Source organism: Convolutriloba macropyga, chromosome 11 (assembly GCF_964194025.1).
Source record: "Convolutriloba macropyga chromosome 11, txConMacr16.3, whole genome shotgun sequence".
In the NCBI taxonomy this organism is placed as follows: Eukaryota; Metazoa; Xenacoelomorpha; order Acoela; family Convolutidae; genus Convolutriloba; species Convolutriloba macropyga.
Genome location: NC_134478.1, coordinates 46,599,807 through 46,627,753, shown reverse-complemented (window position 1 = coordinate 46,627,753; position 27,947 = coordinate 46,599,807). Strand labels below are relative to the sequence as shown.

At 32.9% G+C, this 27,947-nt stretch overlaps 2 protein-coding genes across 2 annotated transcripts in view; one reads left to right on the top strand and one right to left on the bottom strand.

Moving 5' to 3' along the window:
- The window catches only part of LOC142349816 (proton myo-inositol cotransporter-like), a 69,219-nt gene that overhangs the window by 33,284 nt on the left and 7,988 nt on the right, over window positions 1–27,947 (bottom strand). The window contains exons 3-6 of the mRNA XM_075401599.1: window positions 26,973–27,132; window positions 5,351–5,589; window positions 2,306–2,417; window positions 122–285 (exon numbers count right to left, since the gene is read on the bottom strand). Coding sequence (XP_075257714.1) covers window positions 122–285; window positions 2,306–2,417; window positions 5,351–5,589; window positions 26,973–27,132 — 675 coding nt within the window. The remainder of the gene's footprint in view (window positions 1–121; window positions 286–2,305; window positions 2,418–5,350; window positions 5,590–26,972; window positions 27,133–27,947) is intronic.
- On the top strand, window positions 15,057–20,510 carry LOC142349018 (uncharacterized). The gene is made up of 2 exons (XM_075400420.1): window positions 15,057–17,022; window positions 19,917–20,510. The coding sequence occupies exons 1-2, from the start codon at window positions 16,782–16,784 to the stop codon at window positions 20,435–20,437; spliced, it is 762 nt and encodes a 253-aa protein (XP_075256535.1). The 5' UTR covers window positions 15,057–16,781; the 3' UTR covers window positions 20,438–20,510.

Here is a 27,947-nt window from a genome sequence, read left to right as displayed (position 1 = left end):
AGATGAACAGGCTGATCCATGCCGAAAAGGACCAAAGACGAAAGGCGTAAAACAGTTTTGCAGTAGTTGAAATAAAACCTTAAAATAACGTTCGTTTAGAATTGAACCAAAAATAACTCACCAATGCTGCTGATTATTAGAAGTTTTCGTCTTCCAACTGAGTCTATGATGAAGAGAAGAACAGACGCGAAGCAACTGTAGACTACCATTATGATTGCAGAGTACAAGAGAGCATGTTGTTTGTCAGACACACCTGCCATCTGCACGATAGAGGAACAGTAGTACCTGAAAGAGACCGTAATCAAGGACAAAGAACCACCCAGAATGAGGTGATAGAATTAGACATCAATAGAGGGATAGAGAGAGAGGGGGTGTCATTCGGGGTAATAAAATTAAGGGCCCAGGCACAAAATTCCTTGTGCCTAAGCGCATTTTCATCTTCGCTTGTGATTAAAATTGATTCAGCTATGTCTCACTGCTCTTAGATCTAAAATACTGGGCTGGCCACCACAGTGAGAACACAAGTATTGATAAAAACTGCTTAATCCATGGCTGGCAAGTCAAAAAGTAACACAAACAAGTCACTGAATCAGTACAAATTTGCTATTGGATTTAGATTGACCAGTAATGATACACAATTAGATTTTGGTACTGTTAACTTCTTGTAGATGCTTTCAATTGGACTGTTTTTTAAATCTAAACCCACTTCATGTCGCAATTTATCAGCAAAGATCCGATAAGAAACCTTGAAAAAAAGAAACCTTGTGAGGCCCCCTATAATTGCTAATGTTCCGTTATGAAATACTTTCGGGAATTAATTAAAAATTTTGTCTTAACAGAAATGAAAAAAGCTGTTTAAATGTTTTGATCACAAATCATTTAAGTTTCAACGTTAGTAACAGAAGCTCCAATATTTCAAAGAATTTTTTTCTGGTTTCCTCAGATACGTATCATGTTAATTTTTAATTTCAGAAATAATGTGACAAGTATAAATAAATGTAGAAAACAAATTTATATAAAGTTTTAAAGTCTTTACAAAATTTCTTTTGTATTTCAAAAGAAATTTCATTTGTTTTTACTTTTCAATTTCAAGTGATTCAAAAATTCAAAATTTCTAAATTCTGAGAAAGTCAATTTTCACATTGAATTGAGAAAATTCTCCAATTGATAAAGTCAATAATGTAAATTTTAGATTTTTGAATGGAGAGGCGTAAGTTAACTTTTTAATTCCGACAACACCGGCACCAAGCCTGGAAGAAAGTGAGAAATCCAAAAAATCAAACTGAAAAATCTTAAAACAACACAGTTGTTAGCGTTGCCAGAATTTTTCCACAAATTTTTGGCGGCTGGATTTTTTATGAAACATTGTTTAATTGTAAAACAAACATACTGTGGTAACGTGTTAATCTTAACGTATAAATCGTAAACACTGCAATAAAAACTTCTGTACCATGGTGAAAATCTCTCCTTGTTAGAAGGTTCAGAGAGAACAGTCTAATGTAAATTGTGCATAAGATATGCTTGACATATCTTGACAAGAAGCTCTACTTGTTCAACGTATACTTGGCTGGAGAAAAGAAGCCTTGAGAAACAACATAGAACGTGAGAATGGTTTATAAGAGATGCCCAAGTTTGAGAGCTTAAGACCAGTTGGTGTAAATGGGTGGCACGCAAGGCTTGCAAGTAAGAGATGCTGGTTCGAACCCAGCATTGGTCCATTTTCACGGTAGTTGCACCTAAATAGACCCCCTAATGGGGCTCGTAAAATATTTGTAAGATTGTTTTTACACGACCTTTATCTAAGAGTTAAGCGGAGCCATACTGCCACAACCTTAGTAAATGTTCTAAGTTTGTTCAACCTGGAATAAACCAGACAAAAAAGTGTTGTGATGATCTCAAACGGAGAACTAAAATCTTTAAGACAGAAACTTCAAAAGCGTTTCTATTTGAGAGTTGAAAAGCAAAGTGCAGTAAAATTTGGGTTTCGGCTTTATAGCCTTACCAGTTTAAAACAATTAGGACCCATAGACCCCAAGCGCCAAAGTTTAGAAATATAATGCTGGCGTGGGACCTTTTTGAGTGGGGGCCACCGAAACATCGAGATTTATCAGAATCATACACTAAGGAAAAAGAAATAGGACTATTTTGTCCAAAATTATGGAAAAAAAAAGAATGTTTTTAAAATTCTTTAAAAAAGGCAAGCGAGATAAAATTTGGCCAGATTTTAAGAAAAAAATTGAAAAATTTCAAGACTCTTTTCACGTTTTGGACAAAACTAATTCAATGCTTTTCAATCAATACTCACAAAACAGTGTTGATTCCAACCAGTTGTTGAAACATCTGCATGCCACAGCCGACCAGAAGAGCCCTTCTTACATGAGGCACCTTCCAGATCTCCAGAAATGTCTCCAGCATTCCTAAATAAAAATAGAACACTCAAGAAATCTACATCTTTCAAACTTTTTTTCAAAACAATTTTATTAACAAACAAAGGCAGATCACTATCTATGACAGATTTATGCCGGGGAAATTTACATAAAAAAATGAAATTTTCTACGTACATTTGCTGTTGGAGTACTCATAATCAAGTTAGACGTTAGAAACGTTCATGTAAAGTGCTAATTGGTTGGACCTCAGGGGAGGCGAGAGTGGTTGGTTATCTTGCAAGATTCTGGCAGATTCTTTTAAGAAACGGTTATCGTGCAAGTTCTGTCAGGAAAATTGTTATAAGATCTGCCAGAAAAATGGTTGCCTTGCAAGATTCTTTCAAATACAACACAGTTCGTTACAGTCGAGCTGCGATTTGAGTAGGTGATTTTTATCATTTTCTTGAACATTAGTTTCTAATCAAATTAATTGAAAATCAGTATGTCAGCTTTCTTTGATTTTTTTTAGATTTTCTGTTTAAATAAATTTGAAAAAATTTGCTACCACCTAAAAAATAATGGTTTCCTTTTTCTTTCATTTCTGCTAAAATTAGCTCTCGATCTAAAAGCAGTTATCAAAGTAACATTGCTGCTGAAGTTTTTTTTATTTTGGCATCTTAAATCGGTACTTAAGAACAAATCGGTACTGAGAACAATTCGTGTCTTGTAGGTTTCAAACAGAAAAATAGTTTTCTTTTAGATTCTCGCAGAAAAATGGTTATTTTGCAAGATTCTGGCAGAATGAATGGTCATCTTGGAAGATACTGGCAGACTCTGCGAGAGACTTGCAAAAAACCCATTCGAAATCGGCTGGGGGACACATTGAAGATCTTCACCTTTTTCCAAAATTTTGAAACAAAAGTTACTCCCTCTAACAAGACCCTAACAGGTGTAACAAACGTGAGATTCCTCAGAAATATGAATGACAAAAAATTCAAGTTAGTTTTTCTCATTATTTTTAAGAAAATCGGAAGATGAAAAAATAACTTTAATATATCGCTCTCAAAATTGTGCACCATTTTTTTGTTGATCTTTTATCAATTCATATTTTTTTGGATCCGAGTTTGCATCTATTTGAAACCTAGGAAGCAGACGTGCATGCTTTTATCAAATGGTTTTACTATGTGGCACGAGCTGTGTAACTCCCATTGTGTATAACGTATTTTCGTGGCAACAACAAAAATATTTTTATTTCTTACAGGAGAGAAAAAAAATCTCTGCATCCTTTTGAGCTGTTGTCATTACTTTTAACCCATTTTGATAAGGGAGATTAATCAGTCGAATTAAAATTTGTACTATACGTTATTTTTGATTTAAAGAACTGAAAAGAATTGATTTAGAGGTTTTATGAAGTTGCCAATTAAATATGAACTCAGAAGAATTTATTGGCTGTACAATTAAAATCACTGTCATTATTATCACTATTTTATCAAAAAACATTAAATTTTACCCAAAATTTAGAGCGGCCATGATCAATCCCTGTCCTGGAGAGCAGTTTTTCTGATGTTAGTCGGAAATGAGTTCCTTACATTCTCAAGAAGGTCTACTATAGCCAGTTGTCTTCTATAATTTTTCAACCCTGCTTTTTGAGAAACGAGAAAAATGGTCAAATGGATAAAACAAGAATATGATGGTTCATGGGTTCATGATCTTGCAAGATTGTTTAAGTTTTCTTTTAATTCCCCTTTGAGGAATTTAAAATTGATAGTTTAAAATTTGATACAATCACATTTTGGGGAAAAAATATATGAAAAAAAAATCAAGATACGCTTCAAATGGTGTCTGATTCCTCGCCAAAAATCAATGGGAATGAAAAATTGTCTTTTTAAGGAAGAATTTATTATTTTCAATTCCAATGATGAAACAAAGGTGCTCTATGAAAGTCTGTGACTACAAATTTTTTTTCTTATTGTGCTCCCACTTCCTGAATTTACCTTTCATTGAATAATAAAGGGGCTGCAATGAATTTTTCCATTAAAACTGTTGTTTTTTTTCTCAAAAATTTTCTTCTTCTAGGAAGTTCTGTGACTGCAACTTTCCCATAATTCTATGTAGGCAGAAAATTCAATATTTCAATTTTTTAATTAGTTTTTTGAAACTCGATTTATCCCTCTTTACCATGAAGTTTTGAAAACATTCATGAACATTCAATTTCATAGAACTCCCTTTTAAGAAAGTACTATGACTACAGCTGTTCACAGACGCCATAATATGAAGTTGAAATTTTGGAAAACTTTTTGAATTATGAGGTCAACCCAGAAAAGAATGAATGAGCAAGTAACCAGAGTCTAGAAATTGAAGAAAAATACTGAGAAGGTAATAGAAAAACCAGATTTAGTCCAAAAGGTCAACTTGTTTGAAGCAAAAGGTCAATAAATAACTTGTTTGAAGTAGAGAAACCACGCCATTGTTAACATACCTGCCACTAAAACAGAACAGCAATCATGTTATTGATTTAATCACTAGTTTTTGCTGTTATAAAAGTTGGTTACTAAAACGTGAATAATAATTAAAGCAGTCAATAAGGGATCGTTTTTGACTGTCAGGGCCAAAAGTTGAACTAACTTCACAAATAGGTTTAATCTAAACATGGAAGAAAATGTTTTCTAAAGATTATACATGTTCGGTTGTGTATGTTTTTTCTCGAGCAAATTAAGTCACAAGAATGACTTCGCATGAAAGCATTGAATTAATTTATTTTATGAGGTTTAATTTCATGACGGAAGAATAGCTAAAGAACTGAGCCGAGGCAAAATATAAGTCTATTTAGCTCAAATAATAATTGTTTCTAATTTGAAGAGATCTGTGATGTAAAATATGATAATTGAAGATACTCTGGATTATGATTAATTATCGCGCAAAAAAGTTCATGAAAAATCTGAAAATTTATACAGTTGCTGAAAAAAAAAGAATTTTTAACTGACCTCGATCAGCGCCTTGTTCTCTAAGCTGAGACTTGAGTTGTTCACACTCGGCTCTGACGTCACATCCAGAAGGTCTGAGCTCAGACAGTGCCTCGAATGCCTCAAATGCATTAGGAGTGGATGGAGTTCCCTCTTGTTCTTCCCTCTCAAACGAGAGAAGGTACCTGGGGGACTCCGGGAGGAATGCCAGACCCACTATCTGTAGAATTGCCGGCACTGCACCCAGACCGAACATGTACCTTAACATCAGAAAGGTAATTAAACTAGAAAATTTTTTCTCTTAAACAGCTTAATTGACATTTTTTGACTTTAGCTCCGAAGTCTCTTATTGTTTTGAGAAGAACCAGAGAGTTGAAAATTGCTTCTTCGTGGAATAGTGGGACCAGTGGAACGTAGTTTTAACTTGCCAGATATATCCTCAATAGCTTGGTCGAGATACAAATATGTCAAAAAATATCATTTAACGGAATTTGAGATGAAAGTTGATTGAACTCTGATTAATTTCTGATTGTAGCCAAAGCGATCAAAACCTATTCAAGCGAGTGAAGTAAAATTACTCCTATCTGTACAAAAATGACGCAACACACTAAATTCAATTGAAAGGGAGAAATAATGCCGGAGCAAAATCACCGATGTGAGGTTTTTTAGGTAACAAAAATTTTTGAGGAGAATTTAATCAACCAGCCCGACAACAGTGTGTTAATTCAGGCATTTTATTCTGCAAACAGCTGTACAAAAAGAGAAGTTTATCCGCAGCAGAATGTATAATTCTTAATGAAAACAGGAAACAAATGTGACCAAAGAATGCAAAATGTGATCAAATGGACAGTCAGCACTTATAGATAAAGAAGGTCGGGATAAAATTCGGGAACGTTGGCAGCTGCTAAATGCAAATTAGTCCTCCTAGATTTGTAGACGAACAAAATCGGCAACAATTTTGATGACAAAAATTCTATCTTGTGTCCTAACAAATCTGACTAAACAAAATTTAAATCATTGAATCAAACACCATGGATAAAACAGAGGTACCAAGTTGAGCACTTATCGAATTCTCCAGATATTCATGCAGCATTTTGTCTGGTCTAGACAACTTATGTTTTGTTGCACGATTGAGGACGTTACAGAAGATACTTAGACGGTTAAAGAAGATACTTTACGGTTAAACTCAACATGCTCATTTAATACTCTTTCGATCTGCTAAGAAGTTTCATTCCTAAGATACAAAACTTGGCTGCAATAATTCCGTCATTTAGATTGCATGTAAATTCATAAAACATTAATATTAAAAAAAATTCAATCATTCCGTATAATACAATTATTATTATCGTTATCGAAAGCAAAATCGGTTTATGTAAGGCCTACATAAGCAACAAAATGTTACTTCTTCTCAATTTTTCTCAACAACTAAATTAATTTGATCAATTTTCCCCAAAAAATGTTATTTCAAAATACCATCCATTCGACTCTCGCGATATTGCTTGGGAATCGAGAAAAAATGTGAAAAATATAGGGCGCTTCAGAATTGTTTAATGTCGACTGCTCGCGCGGATCGAAAACAAAGAGCTGGATCTCGTTTTCGAAAAAAAATGACAATCGAGTACCCAATAAGGTCTCTGTATATTTTTTTAAGGTCGCTGAGAACAAAGAGCAGTTCATTCTTAGAAAAATTGAGAGATCATCCATAAGAGAAAAAAAAGAAAAAAAAACAAGATGTTTTTAGGATGGCCAGTGTCCTGCTCGTGGCTCATTATAACCTGGTTAGTTTTTGGATTTCAATAAAACTCAAAAAAGAACCCGTACCTAACATTCAGTCAGTATCGGAACTGATTCAGAATATTTTCAGGGTAATATTATATATCAGTACTGATTCAGCAGGTTTTCAGAATAATTTCTGTATTGATTATGAAAACTCTATTTCGGAAAAGTCAGAATGCTTTTCCGAATTAACTCTGAATCCGAAAGCAATAGTTAAATCTGGCTTGGCTGACGAGCATATTTTTGTTTAACCTAGTTCAGACAAAAATCAGAGTCTGATTTAGAGTCTGATACAGATACTGAATCAGAGAAAATCAGAGCAAAAAAATGTGACATGGACAGACTCTGAATCAGTACTGAATTGTTTCAGAAAAATTTCCTGATTCAGTAATGAATTAATCTGAAAGTTAGACGGGAAAACTAGAACGATCAGCCCAACTACAAAGCTACACTGTTGCGGCTCTATCAGTGATTCTAACTCGTACCTGCAACCTTGTCACTTGTAAGTATAGATCGACTGAGCAAACTTTTAGATTACAATTCCTACGCTATAACATTGAATCGGGGTACATTTCATTTCGGGGCAAATTTTTTGACCGACTTGACACTCTCGTTTGGTCTGCGCTGATTCAGCAATCATATTAAACACATAATGAGAACAAGGCGGCTCGGTAATGTGCAATGGCACATAAGGTTCCGACCCCGCCCATCCACAATTTTGGCATAATTGTCTACCAAATGAGGAACAGATAGAAAAACCCAAAAATTATTTTTTGCGAATCCCAAAAGGCCCAAGTCTTTTTCAAAAAATTCTGTATGAACGATAAGATAACCTCCAAAACAAATAACTCAGTGGAGTCAAAATTGATGCATTAGATTGCTGTAATATGTCAATATTAAGAAAGCGAGTCAAAACGAACAGCAAAATCAAACAACAACAACAACAAACATTAATTACATCAAAAAATTTATGTCCCTCTTAAAAACTAAATTTAATAACAAAGTCAACATACCGTCAAACCTGAAACTAAACAAAAATAACTTATAAATCACCAGAAAACATATGCGACCAGTCCATAAAAAGGTTTGGTAACAATTATACAAAAAAGAACAAAAACAGAAAAGTAAAAAAAAATTAACTTATTTTTTTGAAACAATTAACTTCAAAGTAATAAATACCATTACGAATAAATTAATATTACCACAAATTTGCGATTACCACTGCTTCTATAGAAGGGCATTAGGACCTGACCTAATTCATTTTTTAGAGCGGCTAAAAAGAACAACAAAGAACAAACAAATTTTCAATTGAAACTTGCCAGAAAACGCTGTCAAAACCGTCAAGCCAAATTTTGGCACTCAAAATATAATTGATTGCGCCTTCTTCAAACAGCTATAATGTAGTACGTGGCCATTCATTAGTAAGACTAGGTAACAAGTAGACAAAAAAGCGAAGTGCTGAAGTATGTAATACTTTTAGTTTTTTTTTTCGAAACAAAATTACATTCAATGTCATGAAAGGTAATAATTACAAAAAGAGCTATTTAAATATCGTCGTTTTTTCATGAAAAGGAAACCCTCGAGACATGTAATTTTCCAGAATATTTCTTGCATCTACAAAAAGAACGTCAAATATGACAAAAATCAAATTAATTTAATTTTTTTTTGTGAAAAAGCGGTGTCGAAGCCAGTAAGGTCATAACAAAATCTTTATAAAAAAGATTTTGGGACACCAATCCCTTTTATTCCCTTGACACCCATAATGTCATATTTGACCTGTAATCAACTAACGAGATTAGGTAACAAAAAGAAACATAAAAAGAACAAAATTGCGAAGTTAAAAAAGTTTTTTTTTTAATTTTGGAAAACGATGGGTTTGAAAGTCATAAAAGCCATCAGCTATCTGCTAATATCAGAATATCGGTTTTTCTATTCTTCCATGAAAAGCCAATGAAAGCTATCACTATACAGGAAATTTCATACGACCGAAACGACAAAGTATAAATGACAGTTAAGACAAAATTAAAAAATTCAAATGATTTCTTCAAGAAAGAGGCGTCGAGGCCATTAAAACGATGATTTATATCTTTCAGGATTTTAATATGTTCAATTGTGTTTTAATTTGAATGCTAATAAGGTGACATGAGAACTGTCAATAATGTGATAATGTGACAAAATTAGAAAACGTGAAAAACTGGCAAATATCAAAACAAACAAAAATCTAAAATCTTGTAGTATCAAAGCCAGAAAACAATAATTTCAGGCTTAAAACTGCAGTAAAATGTTAACTCAGTAGAAAGAAGAAGCAGACTTTTTTTGCTGACACTAAGCTGGAAGTTGAACAAATTAAGAAAAAAATAGAGGAAAAGTTAATTAAGCCCTTATTTTTTGAAAAGTCACTATTTTTAAAAAAGAAACGACCATAAACTTTCAATTAAAAAACTAAATGCATTAGCTTGGAGCTGTTTAGCAAGCAAAATGGTTGGACCTATCACTCCTGAGCTTTGGTTTGATATGTTCTGTTCTTTATTATTAAAAAAAAGTCTTTTTTTTTTAAAAAAAAGACCGACTGATTACAACCCGATTTTTTTTGGATTGTAACAGTCCAAGAATTGCCCAAAACTACCCCTGTTAATACTTATTGTCCGTTAAGAACAATTGATTTTTCGAATGTTGTAGATATAGATAATTTCTGAGTTGAAACTCAAAATAAATTTTGCATTTTTGATAATCAACGAGTAAAGTTAGCAAAAAACGGCAAAGTTTTAACTACAAGGCACTCTCTGCGGACTCTGAAGTAGAAATAGCCCCCCTCTGAGTCTACAAAGATTGTATGAGTGTTGTTTGGGGGTGTACTGTAGGCAAATTTAATCAAAGTGGACTAAAGTAGCTCATTTCGTGCTGTTGTTGATGAAAAAGGCTAAATTTTGAAATGTTTATCCAGATTTTTTGACGAAAAAATTAAATCAAAACAATCAAAAATGCTTGTTTGTCTGCAAAAATAAAATCAACGACACTATTCTTAAAAATTATAACAAAGTTTAGCAAAATTGACGAAAATTTAGGCAAAAATTCCGGAAAATGTGAATAAAAACAACGTGAATTCACTCTTCTTTTCTCAGAAGTTTAAGCCTCGATAACTCCCTGTAGAAAACGAAAATTAATAAAATCTTTTTAATTCCATATTCTACGCTGGACGAGCTTTCTAATGATACCAGTCTCAACTCTCTACGATGAATATATCGAGCGGCGAAAATTCACGGAACAAAAAAAAACCCAGTTGAGTATATAGTTCCTCCCCCCTCAAGAGGGTCGGAACAATAAATGCGATTAAAAACTGAAAACAATCTTGAGACACACTGCTTCAACGCTGAAGTGGTATCTTAACCATTAAAATTTGCTGGTTCAGTCCTGAAATTCTCTGTGACAAAAAGGAATACTGGGCTGTATCAGTCGAAATCAGTACTGAACCACAGGATTTCAATTCTGTGTTTTAGTTTATGCTGCAGAACAAAGATGTTCTCATTTTAGACTTTTCATAGTAAAATATAGAACAGAAAAAAAATGTTCTCTAAAATTGTTGTCTAGCATTGTACAATTAAAGTCATAAACAATATTTTTTGAAAAACTCAATTCTCAATCGAAAACTGAAACAACGTATATCATTGCATATAGTTATGAACTAACTTCAGAATAATAAAATTTTTCAGCACCCTCGAATTCTGATAAAACATGTCTTCTCTTCATCATAAAACTAGCTATAATAACGGAAAACGATCAAAGCAAATGCTGCTTTTCAGACACTCATTCAACTTAATTTAATGTGATCTTAGCGACTTCAACTTGTTCATTCATTTCATCACAAATGCACTATCAGATCTTCAAACGAGAAATATGAATTAATATTGATATGTTACATCTATTTTAATTTATTAAGAAAGGGTTTAAATGCAGAGACACAGAGTGTTTTATCAGAGACAATAGAACAATCATTAATAGACAGACAGATAGAATTTCATAGGTTGTTGTTCACGAGTTCGTATCAAAATCTCAGCAAGTTTCGATAACATTTTTTCTGACGTATTTTGATAATATCTTCGCAAGATCTAACCGAGGTGTTCCAAAAAAATTTTTGCCAATGTGTTCTGCAAGAGTTGATCTTTAGAACTTGACTTCATTTGTACTTTTCTGTACAATGGATTTCAGTTCAGGCAAAAATAGTCAAAATAGGAAAAAAAGAAATACTACTCCAAAGTACTTGCTGAGTCGAAAAAAGTTCAGGGAATTCTTCCAGTAAATATTTGCTGTTTTCATAGGCCTGTTTGAACAAAAACAAAAGCATGTTTTTGAACTTGTAATGGACTGCGTAGCCTTGCAAGAAGTGAGACTAGCCTTGCTGGGACCATAAGGCTGGCTGAGACCTTTTAAGTTCTTGCCATCTTATCTCGTAAAAACACAGGAGTTGGCACCAGTAAAAGTTGTTGTGCGAGATCAATTTTTTTTTCGACTGGAATGACTATTCAAATTTAAATTCACCATTAAAAAGACTCTCAGGAAAAATTAAGTAAAAAATACAGTACAAGCAACTATTCAAGATCACAAGGAGTTGGTTCAGAAGTGGAAAAAATTAACTTTTATTGCATCTGTTCTAATTACTTTTGAGAAAAAATGTGTTGAAGGAAAGAGAACATTCTACCAAAATTCAGGTATGCCGTCATTAAACATGCTCTAGCGCACAAAATATATGAAAACGATGATTTGCTATGTCGACTCATTAATGTAATAATACATTATTTGCATCTGAGGCGCATACCGCAGCCTGAGCATTTCAGAGATTTTAAGTTTCTTTTTGTGCAGTTATTCATCATTATGATTATATTGACGACATTGAGGCTAAATTTATCCTGTACAGTCTGCAAAGTACTCTTACCCCAAAATTAAGTCTGAGCAGAATAATGTAGTACATTTGTAGCTTATAACTGGTAATTACTATAGTAGTAATCACACTACTTATATATAAAGCCCATTTAGCTTAGTCGTTACGACAAAATGTTACAAGTACTCATGCGGAAGTTCGAATCCCATTAAAATCAAACCTTGTTGGCGGGGGAGTTAAGCTGAGCATACTATTTTTCATGCAGTAAATTTTACTCAAATATCAAGACTGGCCTGTGTAAATTTGGACATGAATATAGTACTGGCCATCCTAAAAACAGAATGTCTCTGTACTGATTCAGCGCTGATTCACTCTGCCACCAACCTCCGGGAGGTTTCACAACCAATCAACTTCAAATTGTGCACACAAATTTAATGAGTATACTGCAAAGTTTTACTAACAAAAATTCAAGCAGATATTAAAGGACACAAAAACACAGAACTTCAAAAACAAAAAATCAGTAAAATTTTCGGGAAAAATTAACCGCTAAGTTATTCAAAAAAATGCTACTGGAAACTAAATGTTGTGTCATCTACAAGCTACAAAGTCCCATTTTAACCAACTAAGTAAAAAAAAATTGATAAAAAATTCTTAAGAAAAAACAAAAAAAATTACCAAACATTAACACAAATTGTGCTGCTGACGTTGACCTCAGCAAAACAAAACAAAACCTCGGCAATAGCAAAACAAACGCTTAGATATTTTTTTTAAAAAAATGTTTAGAAAAACGAGATCTTAATAACTTGTACCTCAAAAAAGCAAAAACCAATCGATAGATGAATAAATGGATAAAGATTACTCAAGATTAAAAGTTTGAAAAAAAATTACATTTTCGTCTTGATATTATAACAACCCTACACTTTCAATCCAGGCTGCACGTTTTAAACAGCAACAAAAAGAGATCTCATTGCTAATTAATGTACTTTTGTTTTACTAGTTTATCTCGTTTGGAAAACGATGTTAATAAAAAAAATTAGTGAACACATCTATTAGAAAAAACCGTCCTCAGTTACAATCTAATTTTTATTCCATAACAGCAACGTCTAAATACCCTTTAAATGCCTTCTTTTGAAAAATGGAGCAGGTCATTAGCTACCTCAGAAATCGCAAGCATATCTATCCATAGGTCAATCAAACCCATGCATTAGAAAAGAATCATAAATTGTTTTTCACTTGCAGTACCAACAAATCAACGCACTGATTAAAATTGTCTTTGATTCTAATTTTACTACAGACGCAAACAGTATCATAATAATTCTACAAAGTGAAGGTGATGTTATAATAAAAAGTCCTTTACAGTCTTTTGAGTTACAGGGAAAAACGCCTGTATCTCGATAAACAAAATAATGCAGAAAACTAAAATCCAAAATCCAGAAAGCCAAGAGAAATATTGTTTACTCTAAAATATACAAAAAATATACTCTAAAATATACAAAAAAGGTCCTAAAATTTAATCCCCTTTTAATCAAATCCACAACAGATAACATACATAAGAGTTCATGAATAACATTGCTGACCCCAAAAAAGCTAACATTCCCAAAGTATTTTTGCGTTAACGTCTCCGTCAACAGCTAATATCCAAAAATTTATAATTTCATGTCATACATTTAAAAAACCTGCGGAACCAAAGCCTCTTTTGACGATTAAAAAAACAGTTTTTCAATAAGAGCTAATAAAGGAACACAAACTTGTTTAACGACATTGGTGTTAATGATTGTCAACACGTTGAAAGTTGTACTAACTTATTTAAAAAGATAAACTATAACTTTTTTCGAAACTTAGGATTCTGCGGATAGATATTTCATTATACTATAATAGATTTGAAACTTCTTTAACAAAATTTATGTCACATTCGAGATTTTAAGGATTGTAAATAGTTTTGTTACTCATTGTACTGTAAGAACATGAAACAGAATTGAACGCTTAAAAAATAACAGCAACGAATTTGAAGATTTGAAGATTTTATTGCTTTCAAATTCAACTATTTTTTAGTTGAAAACTAGCAAACAGCTAGCAAACCTACAAACTAACAGAATTTTTTGACAAAAAATTTTTAAAACAATGTCCAATCAAATTGTACTCATGAGCATTGTTGATGACAAATTTTTGCATGGAGCAGCATAACTAAGCATTTACATCATCAGTTTTGTTTTCTTTTTCAAAAAGTTTTTGTTTAGAGTCGGAATCTTCAAGCAAAGTCACCCCGATACGTCCAATTTAAAGCTTCATAGCTGCTAGATGAATGATTTTTGGGTTCCTGGTTAATTAGTTGTCTATTATTTGAGCATAATAAAAGGATGAAACAATCTAGTTGCCGTGACTAAATATTGATTTTGTCCTCAAAATGAACTTGCAACTTTGGTCAATGACAAGTCTCATTATAATCGCTACTAATAACTTGTACTAACTAACCGACTCACAAGCTCACTAGTCAACTCAGTGACGCTTCTCTCGATCTTTTGAGTTTAAGAACTGAATAGAGGTTAAACATGATATCACATCTCGTGCTAATGTGGACGTGCAAACACGGACCCGGGGCAATTTTGTTTGCCCGTCCATTTGCAGTGTGAACCTCCAAATATAATAGAGCATACACGCCACCAACACAGAGCAAAACTTAGTCAAACAGCCGACCAACTACCAAGTCATAACTAACTTAGTTATTAATAAGTTATTACCAACTTGTAATTCGTTTCTCGACCATCGCTAGCCAACTTTAGCATCGCTTAGCCGCCAACAAAATTGGAAGAAACATCAGTGAAAAAGATTTCGTTTGTTTGATCTGAAATTTCTGCTAATGCTCGTAAATAAACGATTGAAAATGATTTTTTCAAGGAAAAACAATAATTTCAATAATAAAATGGAATACAAATGTGAGAACTAGGAGTGAGCCTTTATGTAAGTAAGTACATGTAACTTTCGTCAAACCAAAAACTTTGTATAATTTTATGTAACTTTGGTCAAATTAAAAAAATGAAGCGTAATTTTTTTTTTGGGGGGGGGGGGCTCTCTTTTTTCTCCAGGTTCAATATATAAAACCGATCCCCGACCCAGAACAAAGAACTCACAAAAACACGAAATTATCAAAATATAGTCTATTGCATTCGTTAGTTGAAAAATGCAAGCTACCATTTTATGAAAAACAAAACACACTTTCAAGGGGGGTCTTTCGGAACCTTTCGGTTTCAAGATTCTTCGGCTAGTCACATCATAGGTCAAGTTTGTAACCCGGGTTCTCGGATGCATGCATTTCACACGGGTTACTTCAATTTCAAACCTTCGTTAGTCTTGAAACGTTTCTCGCTAATTCATCTAGAAATTGTTCTTCAATCTTTGATATAATAGTCAAACACAAAGAGAAAGACATTGAAATTTGAATCAGACTATATCAAACAACTTTGCATTGTTCATCAAGGTATAACGTTTCGATATAGAGAACTAACTCAACTCTCGGTTTTATCAACAAAATCATAAAATAATTTCTCTATCTAACTGCAAATAAACCGAACGCAAATCAAAATCTCATTTATAGGTCAAAATTTCCAAACGTTTACCTGTCTCCAACGTTATTGAGAAAATCTGGATATTTTCTTACGTCATATCACGACTTCAACTTAACATTTACCAGGAATTTAACATTTTCACTAGTTAAATATTAACTCTATTTACCTGGGTTATAATATTTAATTGGTTATTTAGCATCCAGCATTGCCTTAAAGTGCATTGAAATAGATTGTACTTGATTGAGTAAACCAACGAACTAATTATAATAGTAATTATAATTGTTAAATTGATCTCCAAAAATTGTACTAATCGATTTAATATCCTCCATAACTTTAAACCTCAAATCATTATCAAAGAGGTGACTTTGCGTCTAAATTATGATTGCCTAAAACAAATTAGTTTCAAACAAAACGTCTCGTATCGCTAGTTAAATATTTACCAGAATTTCTATTTTAAACGCGAATCTAATCATTACAAGCTTAGCAACACCATTATCACAAAATCGCCAAATAATACAAATCTTTCAAAATTTACCGAACTTAATTAGTTTGCCAAAAGTGGCTGTCTTTGTTTTACGTTTTTAATTCATCGTAACCTTTTTATTTTAAATTGGAATTATTCCTAATTTTTTTGATCTGGTAGGACATTTACATACTTCCATTACTAGTAACCCAGTTAGGATAGATCTAATAACTTCTCGCAGTTACTGCCTTAGACGGGGGACACTGGAAAACTTGTTATTTCCTTTTAAGGGTGCTAGAGTGGGAGCTATATATACTGGTGTGCAAGCATTCAAAAAATTGTTAGACAACTTCATTACGTAATTTTTCATCTTTTGTTTTGTAGAAAATTAAAACGTATTATTCAAAGCTTGCCAAGAAATTATAGACAGTTTATCCAAATTTTGAAAAAAAAACAAATAAAATTAAATGCAAGTAACTTTTGTGAGAACTTAAAGAGTGATAACAAATACACGCTTATCGTTATCTTTATGAATTATTACCAACTTAATTTAAGTTGTCGCCAAAATAGATAAATTATCAAGTCAAATCATTATAATCTGATATTTCAATTGGAACTATTTAACCAAATTTGCGAAATAGGAAATATTACTCAATATAATTTGCAACACAACCGAACGATCAGGAATTTTGTTCAACTCACAAAGAGAGATTTCAGACTCATTGGCGAACAATCACAAACGACAGTCCAAAATGAACAATTAGAACCCCTATTATGCTCTTTAACTCTATCCCAATCCAGTTAAACACCAAATCATCATCATCAATAACAATGGATAACAGCAATTCTCAATCACAACAGCAGCCCAACTTCCCAGACAACCAGAATGAGATTCCAAAAATGACGAGTGCCAACATGATAGTGTTACTGTTGATGCCCGCCCTGATTGTGGCCATTTTCATGATCTGCCTTATCTACCTCAGCGGGTGCAGGTGCAAACTGGGCAGCCAGAAAGGTCAGTATTTTTTCAGTTTTTTTTAGTATTTTGTTTTTCTGTTTATGCTATTGGGTTGTAATTTTGCATTCAAAGACAAGTTTAAAATTACAATTTCATCTATTTATGACAATTCATAATTAATTATTAATGGATCAAAGTGTAAATTTGTTTACAGAGGCTTATGAAGACAAAAAAATGCCACTTCCTGGGAAAACAAAAAGCTCAGAAAAAAGTTCCTATAAAACAATTGTCCCCATATTGCGTTAGATTCATCTAGAAATCTATGCAGAATTTCGAACTTTTGTTGCTGTTGTATTGCTTGATAGAGCTGGACTAGGTTGGTTATCTTCGCGAGATCGACTTTATCATCTAGGCTTCTAATCGGTTTCCTTTTTAATATATAAAATAGTAATAGGGACATGATTAGGTGATTGCCCTCTCCACAAGAAAAAGATGTGTTATACCCCTCCAAAATGAAACAGGTTGTTTTTTAAAAAATGAAAGAGGAACTCTCCTGAGAAGGCTTCTCAAAATTAGCCACACAGTTACTGTCTCTAACTAAAATCATCCAAAGCAAAAAGATATCTAGGATCCGTGTCCGGACCAAACAGTCCCAATGAAAATAGTCCTAAGTTGCAGCATAGTCACAGAGAGAACGGTTACATGACAATTTACCCAATTCCATTTTGCCCAATGCCATTTTACCTTACGCCATTTTACCCAACCTGCCATTTTACCCAATGCCGTTTTACCCAATACCAACTTACCCAATGCTCTTTGATCTTTTCGTTCAATTATCCGATTACAAATTAGCAGTCGCTATTAGAAGGATGATTTAAAATTTTCGTGGACAATATAATCCCATGTTTGGTTGTGATAGTTTCATATCAAATCCCACAGGCCATTTAGTTATATAATCGGCTAATCCCATGTTCGATTGTGATAGTTTCACATCAAGTCCCACGGGCCATTTATTTTATAGTCGGTTAAATAGTCGTTCTGGTTAATTTAGCAATGGGGTAAATCGGGTAATTTGGCATTGGGTAAAATGGCATTGGGTAAAATGGTATTGGGTAAAATGGCATTGCGTAAAGTGGCAAATTGGGTAAAATGGCATTGGGTATAATGGCATTGGGTAAAATGGAATTGGGTAAATTGTCCTGACACCGAGAGAACAGTTCTAGACAAAATTGTTCCAAAATTTTTAAGATAGTGAATCAAGACATTAATTAGCAAAGGCTAATCTCACATTTCAGTTAAAACAAATCAAACTATCAATGTACTAATAATGTACGCAAAACTAGTTGTTAAACACAATGACATTTGGCGTCATAATATTGACTCAAACTGCTACCATGGAATTCATTCAGACAAAAAATCAAGATTGCTCGTTTTTGACGGCTTTGGCTACATTAGGCTGCGCCAACTTACAGAATGCGCATCTTCTTGGCGTTGCCTTATTACAAAATGCAATCACAGAGTCAGATTAAGCAAAAAACAATTTTATGTTATCTAATTATAGTCACTTAACAGATCCAGCACTTAACATTGCGAGCCTTTTATTTGCATGAACAATCATATCATTCTCAACGGCACATTCTCAACAGCACCAAATGTTTTTTTTAATCAAGTATACACAATTCGCGCTTCGGTTGACGGCATAAACTTGCCCATCGTGGGTGCTCTCCTTCGTGATAAAAAGCTATCAAACAACAAAAAAAGCTTTCTTCCGGAAACAAAAAAAGAACAAGTATCAATTGACTTCGAGCTGAATTTCGCATCAAATTCCTTCCTGGGCCTGTTTTGCTGGGACTATTTTGCAACTTGGGACAATCTTGTTTGGGACTGTTTTGTCTGTTCACTCTAGAATCAAAGAAAACACTCAATTTTTGACTCTAGAAAAATTATTTTCTCGACTGAATCCATATTATAACATTTATTACTTAATATTAATAATAAATTGAAGCAAAATTAGCTTCTTAAAAATTCGCACAGGATGCATTTTTGATGGACCCTTAGTAAGAAATACTAACACCGGGAGGAAATACTGAAGTGAGACAATTTCGTACCTTTTAAGATGGTATAGGTTAAGATGGTTTTCCGGTGATGTTTAAGAAGAAGCTTCACTGAATGTAGCGTACTCGGAGCTATCAATCAATCAAATTTATCACAAGAAAAATATCACAAGAAAAATAAAGTATATAATTTCAGAAAAGGATATAAACAATTTGAAATAACTTTCAATTATTCAATATCACAAACGAACCAGAACTAAACCTTTCTATTTCAAAGGCAAAATCTTTGAGTAGAAATGGAAATTTTTCTAGCTAGGCTAAGTAGTTCTAACGGAAATTGATAACTATCTTAAAATCTTGTTACAAGAATTACATGAAATACAAAACTTGATAATACTCAATGGTAGCAATTATATACCTATTATTTTTTTTTCTGAAACCGAATTTAATTGAAAATGATGTCCACATATCAAGATAGTTTGAAACATGAGACCTTTTTCTTTCTCATATTAGAAATAGCGTCCAGTAAAGCTTTTAAGCAACATCTTAAAATCCACGTAATCAATTAAACTCCAATTTTGTCAAATTTGTTTCTAAGAAATCGCAGAACGAGTACATCAATAGAAAGATAGAAAAATCTAGCAAAAAGATTATGGTTTATAAAAGCCGGCACTGATTTCGTTATCATGGTTTTTGCAGCCCTTTTGCATCACGTGATGCACTACGATCGAAAGCTTATAACTCTTTTATTGGGTATAGTACAATTCACTGTGACGTATCTTTAAAGTCAGTGCCCAAAGAGCCATTATTTTTTAAATTTGTCTCTCTTCATGCTACTTCAGCTAATACAAATGACCAATGAAAAAAAGCAAAAAACAGTACTGATTAATTTTACAGGTTACAAGACGAACAAAAACTTTCCAACAGATGACAAATGCGTTATATGTCTTCGCCACCTCGACTCTGAAAAAATGTCTGAAACTTTGTCATTGAGCCACGAAAGCTGCAGCCTTAACAACCTATCAAGCCATACACACATGAAGACACACGGATCTCTCAACATCAACAATAGCGAGTTTAGCGGAGACCCCAACATCAGTACATCCCCAGATGGCGGGGTCATGACATCCGGAGGCGTCACTGGAACCACTCGAAAGTCCAGATCCGTTTCATGGTCCAATATGTACAAACAAAAACTATTCTCCGGAACCTCTGCTCTTTCTGGAATCGCCAAACAAACCCGAAAGCAACGGGTAGTCAAAATGAGGAACTGCCCCCACTCGTATCATAGTGAATGTATAAAACAGTGGATGAAAACAAACAATTCGTGTCCACTTTGTAAAACTCGAGTTAACAGCCGAATGTTGTTGACTTTCCACCCTCATAGCTCGCCTTATTTCTCAATTGTGACTGTTTAACTGCTTAGATTTTTCAGACGTCGTTTTTGTTGTTGTCGTAGTCGTTTCAATTCACGTTTTTAAATCAAGAGAATCCACATTTTGCCATGAAAATACCCACAAATAACTAGCCTAGTCATCAATAACTAAGCCACATCAAAACTGTCCAATAATCAAACATTTTTGAAACAAGGCATAGACTCGAACCCTAAGGAGTTAAAAATGAAAAATTCTATTTCTAGAACACAAGTTATTATACAAAAAAGGCAGATAAATGACAAGCGAAACCAATGCAATCTACTTTAGAAAATACCCCAACTGCTCTACAAAGTAGAAAATCAATCGAACCATAATAAAATACGTTATTCAAAGGTATTTCAGCGGAATTTACAAAAATACTTAAAATTGGTAAACGAACTTTATAAGCTCTTGGTTTTCGACAAAAAAGATTTAATTTCATGATGACATGAAGATTTGATTTCATGATCACATGAAATTTCATCTCATTATTTGATTTCATTTTGATTTCATTGATTTCATGTCATTTGATTTCGGGACAAATTGATTTCATGAGAGACAAACTTTATAACGTCTTTGTTGCCTACCAAAAAAAAAAATTGATTTCATGACGAATGATTTCACGATAGAAATTCACATTTCCCCTTAAATGATTAGAGGACATTTGCTCAGAAGAATTAAATACAAGACCAATAGTATACCAAAAGAAGACATAAAATATGGCCATGATACTTGTCATAATATAACAGTCAAAGTTTAGGCGTAAATGCAGCGATCAAAATAATACAGAAGAAACATTTTTCAGTTTTGCATAGTGAACAGTTATCCATAAATTAAAACCAGATTAAGCCAAAGATGCTGCCTTGAAAACAATCAAATCAAGGAGAGAAAGCAATGATTTTAAATTTCTTATTTAGATTTTTTAGATCTCTTTCAAGCTTCCAAAAAGCAACATTAATAACTAGAGCACTGTCAGAGAAAAGCTATGCACGATTAGCTAAAGTTTAGTAATCTACCGTCATTTTTCAAAACCACATTTACAGACTCCTAAATTTAGTAAAAAACATAGGACAAATGATCTACACATATCTTAGTGGAAGCAAGTAAAAATTTATGAAAATCAGTTCTAAGAAAACTGGAATGTTACTTCAGGGCCTCTCAATTTCTTATCAAGTCGTAAAAGATACTTCAAAAATGAAGAATTAAAATAATAAAATTGATTTTCCAACGCTGCAGAAAGCAAAAAACTATTCAATTGCATTGTTTTTCAACGGCAAGGTAAGGTTACCACAATGATTGCTTCAATTTCACCAGTCAACATTAAAACATTAAAATATTTGTCAAAGTATTTGTGAAATGCAAAACAACTTTGTAAAAAAAGAGGTTCTGTGACACTTTCCATGTTAATTAAAAGATGGGAACGAGCAACGTCATTCATCACTATGCCACGGACTGCACTTTTGCTTGAGAAAATTTAATCAAAATTCTCATTGTTTTCCACGATAGCTATTAGGAACGTCTAAATTAATAAATAAAAAAGGCTCATAAATAGCAGATTAAGAAGCCAAATGACAAATGAGCACTAATCGATAAAATGGATCTCGAGAGAACTTGGTCTTTTAATAATATTATTCAAGTAAACAACAAAGTACGTTTGGTGACTAAAGCGTTTGCCGAAATAATATTTGATTTGCAAATTAAATCAAGCTGAAAAACAGATTATACAACAATGTAAAACCTGAAAGTTTTGATTTCAGTAGGAGGTCAAAAAACAAATTTACTTCTACTAATCAGAAACTGAACTCATTGTTTCAAGTTTTGCAGTCTTAAGATGCCATCCTTACCTCAGGCCGTAAAACACGTGGCTAAATAGCATGGCTAAAAAAACAATTTCCAGACATAGCCATTAAAATAGTAAAATCATTCCTTAAAATAGTTGCTTCATAGTTAAATCGTTCCAAACAGTTACATAAAAATTTGCTCAATACCAAAATATAATATTTGACCAGATACCCAATGTCATAATAGCCTATTCCCTTTAATTTTTTCGTGCATTAGCCACCAGTAGCTTTTATCACAATTAAGTTGACAATATTAGGTAATGTTCGGTTCTGATAGTTTCAACGGGCTGCAGAGGCATCGCAATGGCCCAATGGGTGTTGCCAAAAGAACTAGTCTTACATTTCAAACTTGATTAATATACTAAATTGCAAATCTTTACGCCAAATAGGTTTCTAGTAATTTCAACAATAGCGTAGATTTTGGGCATACTTTGGGTATGTTGGTATAATGGATATTTTGGCAATGAATATTTTGCCCTGATGAGCTTCGTTTTCAAACATGCATATCAACAGATTGGTTTTGATAGACAAAAAATCAGTAAGAATGCTAAAGACTTGTAGAGCCAGTAGTTTTCCGAGTTTTATCACTTTTAGTTTTAAAAATTGTTTAAATAACTAAGGGAATCGAGAAAACGTGTGCATCACTTTTTATGATGGTTTAATTTTCACCAGAAAATGCAGCGAAAACTCGATTAGGCTAACGAAATTTTGTAGCCGTTAGGCAAAAATCCTGAACTAAAGTTTTGTGAAAATTAGGCGAATAGCTATTAAAACAATTAGAAAAGGTACTTCAACACTAGATGCAATAATGTTGTCACGTGTCCCTAATAGTTGCCTTAAAAGCAAACGAAATAATAAAACTACCTAAAAATGTATAACTGGTTTTAATGTTTTGCAATTCTTCTGCTCTCTGGAGTGTCATCATATGGCCAATGATTTTTATTTTAAAAAAGGTAGTGCGAACGAATGGTGAATTATTAAAACTACTTATTAATAGCTTTAATCTAAATAACTTAGAGGTACCGGTTGAAAAAATGCAAAAAATTGAGGGAGGTGGGCTTAAACTACTTCGTGAAAATATTCAAAATTCAACAAATTTGGTGGAGTTTTCATAGTTTTTAAGCTATTCTTCTAGAAGTCAATTGCCATACTCACTTTATTATGATATTATATCAAGCGGATTTTGCAGTACGTCCTTTAAGCCTTTTAATTGGTATTCGCGTAATTCACACAAAACTTTAGTTCAGAATTTTTGCCTAAGGGCTGCAAAAATTCCTTTTGCCTAATCGAGTTTTCACCTAATATCCTACGCTGCCAGAAATTTTTTTACATTATCGAGCGTACATCTGTTTTTCGTATCGTTGTTCTTTTTGCTTAAAGTTGACACTACACTTCTTGCTCTAAGACCAAGCTGCAAATTTAGCACAAATTTCTATAGCAAAATATCAAGGTTGATAATTTGACCTGACGTAAATTATCTCTTCATAGAATTAAAGGTCATTGCCACATATTGACATTTGGGCAAGGAAATATCAAATTGAGCGTTTCACTTCAAAGTTACAATTTCAAACATTTGCATTGGATTGCAATGACTTTGATTATGCAAGAGAAGTTCACCTAAAATGAAACAATTTGGCAAAACAAAATACCCCACACAAAGAAAGATTGGCGCTCCCAAGAAAGAGTTGATTAGTGAAGTACGACATGTAGTTTAACCAGCTTAATCTCTCTCTCCCTAGATTAATCACAAATACAGAACAAAAATTTTGTTTAATTCTTTAATTCTAAATTCTATAATAAATCTTTGTAACAAGGATTATCATTAAGGTCATATACTGCATATAATGCTCCACTCTGTCATATCTCAAACAACTTATTAAAACTGAACAGCATAAAACCTGTTCATACCTAGATTCACGTCGACAAAGATTTATTTCAAAAGTCCAGCTGATATTAAAAAGTCCTAATTATTACTAGAATTTATGAACAAAATGGCAAAAAGTATTTAAGTTAGTTCGTTTTCTGCCATCTTGAAATTTAAGATGCAAAAATAAGATGTCTTTTTGATGCAAAAAATTGCCGGTTTTTGTCAAAAGAAGTTTTTTCTCTATTTCGTTTTGTCAAGACTTATTTACTGTATCGATCCTCCTGAATAAAAAATTCTCCATATTGTATTTCAAGAATCTATTTTGAATAGAAGTTTAACTTGGCCGCTCACGCGAAAATTTACGTAGCTCAGAATACTTCAACATGCGCCTTAAATTTGCCAAAAACTTCTCCTTGACCCTTGTTGAGGTGAAAAAAAATTTTGGCTATCAATTCTGTGACCCTCAAACTGAAGTTTTTTTATCCATAGTAAACTTGAGTACGACTTTTTTTTTAAAAAAAAAAACATCAATTTTTAATTCAGAACCCTCATGTTGAAATATTTTCACCACAAGAAAAACTAATTTCGTTGTGAACTAGATTATAATATAAAACAAATGTTCACAGAAATTTAAAGTTTAAAAGTTTTTTAACAAAATGACGTTTTTCTATATCAATTAACTCACGCTGTTTGCTTATTGTGTATAAGTTTTCAAGTTTCAATCAATTTTCGATCAACTTGAGAAATTGTTTAAAAGTACGAAAAAATCTGTTGAGAAAAACGGAGCAGTATTTAAACTTAACTTCTTCATTTTTCCTCAGATTTTTTTTTTGATATTGTACCAAAGTTCTCATAGGCGATCAAATCAACTCCGAGTCAAATGACACCCTTAATAACCTGAAAGACAAGATTTTCGCTATAATTCTGTTTTAATAAAAAAAATTCACCTTCACTCTAAAAATTTAGTTTTTTGTTCTTTTATGACATTGACACATTCCGGCATAATAGCACGCATATCAAAGTAAAAGCGACCAACTAAAGTAGAAGAATGAACTTGAAAGAGACAAAAATTTTTCTGCTCTCTCCTCAAGTGGACTTTTTTCTTTTCCTCTTTTGAGAACTCATAGAATCAATTCACCAAATTAAACCAAACAAAATTGAACAATAGGTTGTAGGGTTACAATGCACCGAATAAATTTACCCAAATAATTATTTAAATTGTTTATAAAAAATTATTTACAATAAAGTTAAGATTTTCTGCTTTTCGAAAATTTTCGTATTTTGGGTTTTTTATTTATTAAGGAAAGCAAAAATATTCAGTTAACAGGAACAAAACTCAAACTTAAAGAAGTTCAGAGCTTAAATATAAAAGTCAGCTCAAGCATTAGAAATAATCAACAGGAACAAAAAAAACAGCTTTCTCTTTTTTAAAATAATCTAGATCTCTACTATCCAAAGTTTGACCAGTTTTGTGAGTTTTCAATTGAACGAATTCTCAAAATAACTATGGGGTCTGAACAAAGCGTAATTGATCGCAGAAACTGACAAAACAATAATGTTTTAGTTTTTTTAAAGAATTTTTCTGATGGTTCTCTTAGATTGAAAAAATGAAAATGGACAATTACTGGCTCTGTTGAATCAATTATTTCTTATAGTGCAACCCAAAAGTTAAAAACAATATAGTTCGTTCAAGAGGCCAGACAAAACCAGCAAATAGATGAACAGAAATGAAATTCGCTCTCTTTTTTCCTTCTCTAGAAAAATTGTTTCCTATTTTTTTCCTGTACATGAAGTGTATGACAGTTGTTTATTGGGATTTAAATTTGGGCGAGAATGAAAGCTGTGGGAAACCAAAATATGACAAACTTTCAACGTATTGGTAAACGAAATTTTCTTTTATTTTTCCTTTAATTATTTTTTTAGCTTCTTTTGCTTAAAATTTTCTATTTAAAAGTAATAAAACAAAACATTTTTTGTTAGGTCTATATCAAAAACCTGTTGAAATACAAAAAAAAAACATTTAAAATTGTACAAGACAAATATAATAGTTTTAGTAACCTCAGAAATAATAAATATACGTGCGCAGAGATTTTCGTCATCTGGTAAAAATTTTGTTTCCTGCCTCTAGTATAGTATGATCCAAAAAAAGCTTGAACAACAATCAAGCTCCGATCCCAAGTTTAATTAAACTGATAAAAACAAATGCCGTTCCTGATTTGAATGATTGAACAAACATTGCTGAAACGAATTACCAATCCTAGTCCAAAACCGGCAGTTATCTTGCAAGATTATACAAGATCACACCAGAGTCTTGCAAGATTATACACAATCACACCAGATTCCTGCAAGATTATACACAATCACACCAGAGCCTTGCAAGATTATACACAATCACACCAGATTGCTGCAAGATTATACACAATCACACAAGATTCCTGCAAGATTATACACAATCATACCAGATTCCTGCAAGATTATACACAATCATACCAGAGTCTTGCAAGATTATACACAATCACACCAGAGTCCTGCAAGATTATACACAATCATACCAGAGTCTTGCAAGATTATACACAATCACACCAGAGTCCTGCAAGATTATACACAATCACACCAGAGTCTTGCAAGATTCTACCATGAGTCTTGCAAGATAACTGTCAGTGACAAGAAGGATGCAAGATATTGCTAGATAATCGTCCAAGAAAAGAAGTTTGCAAGATCCTCCAAGATAACTGTCGGAGTTGGACTACAGAAAGCCGTCATTTTTTGTGGTAACCACAAATTAAAAGTTTTGTTTTCAGGAAAATTAAGTAGTTTTATGATCACCTACCGCCATCCATTGTCCTGGACATTGACCAAGGCGAGTGCCACCAGATATGCTATGACCTGTCCAATGATGATGCTGAAGCTGTAGAATGTCACCAGAGCCCCCCTAATTGAAGTGGGTGCACACTCGGATATGAACACCGGACCAATTGTTGATAGCAGGCCTGATAAAATATTATCGATTTAAAAAGATATCAGGACGAAACACCATATGTTCGAAAACATATAAAACGTAAATAGTATTTTACCTATAGTTCAAACAAGGAGGCCTGATAAAACGTCTTTGTACATAATTAACAGACATTCTATAATCCGCAAGCCAACGAAAATAAAAACAAAATCCGTTTGAAAAATGTTTGTGAAAGCTCTTGAAACAAATAAAAAATATAGCAGGATAAGTCCTCATATCAATGTACAGACTTCAATGAATAATACATTGACCAATTGAACATTAAAAACCAAAGACAAAAAATTTCACAAAAAAATTTCACAAAAATATAAAAAAAACTCGCATTCTAATTGTAGATCTATTTTTATGTTAAGGTATTGAAAACTAATGATCTTCATCAAAAAAATCAAGAGAAGAGAACGAGCACAAAATATATCATCTTAGTTAAATATTCTTTGACATATGAAGAGACAAACACATGCAGCGCGAAGCAGAAAAGTGTCAAAGAACTTGAAAAATTGTGAAAACTTAGTGCAAAAACGTCAGACAAGCAGTTGACGACATAAATAGAATTCTCTTCTCTTGTTGTTCCGACCCCTCTAGAGGGGGGAGGAACTACATACTCAGACGGTTTTTTTTTCGTCAAACAATTTTGGCCGATCGATATATTAAACGTAAAGAGTTGAGACTGGTATCATTAGAAAGCACGTCCAGTGTTTCTTACAGAGAGTTATCGAGGTTTAAACTTTTGAGAAAAAAAGAGTGAATTCCGTTGATTTTATTCATAATTTCCGGAATTTTTGGCAAAAA

Bases quoted from the DNA above. Each gene is read 5' to 3' on its own strand.
- LOC142349018 (XM_075400420.1), top strand. From the start codon at position 16,782: ATGCTCTTTAACTCTATCCCAATCCAGTTAAACACCAAATCATCATCA. The intron at 17,023-19,916 runs GTCAGTATTTTT...TTAATTTTACAG, and splicing joins CAAACTGGGCAGCCAGAAAG to GTTACAAGACGAACAAAAAC.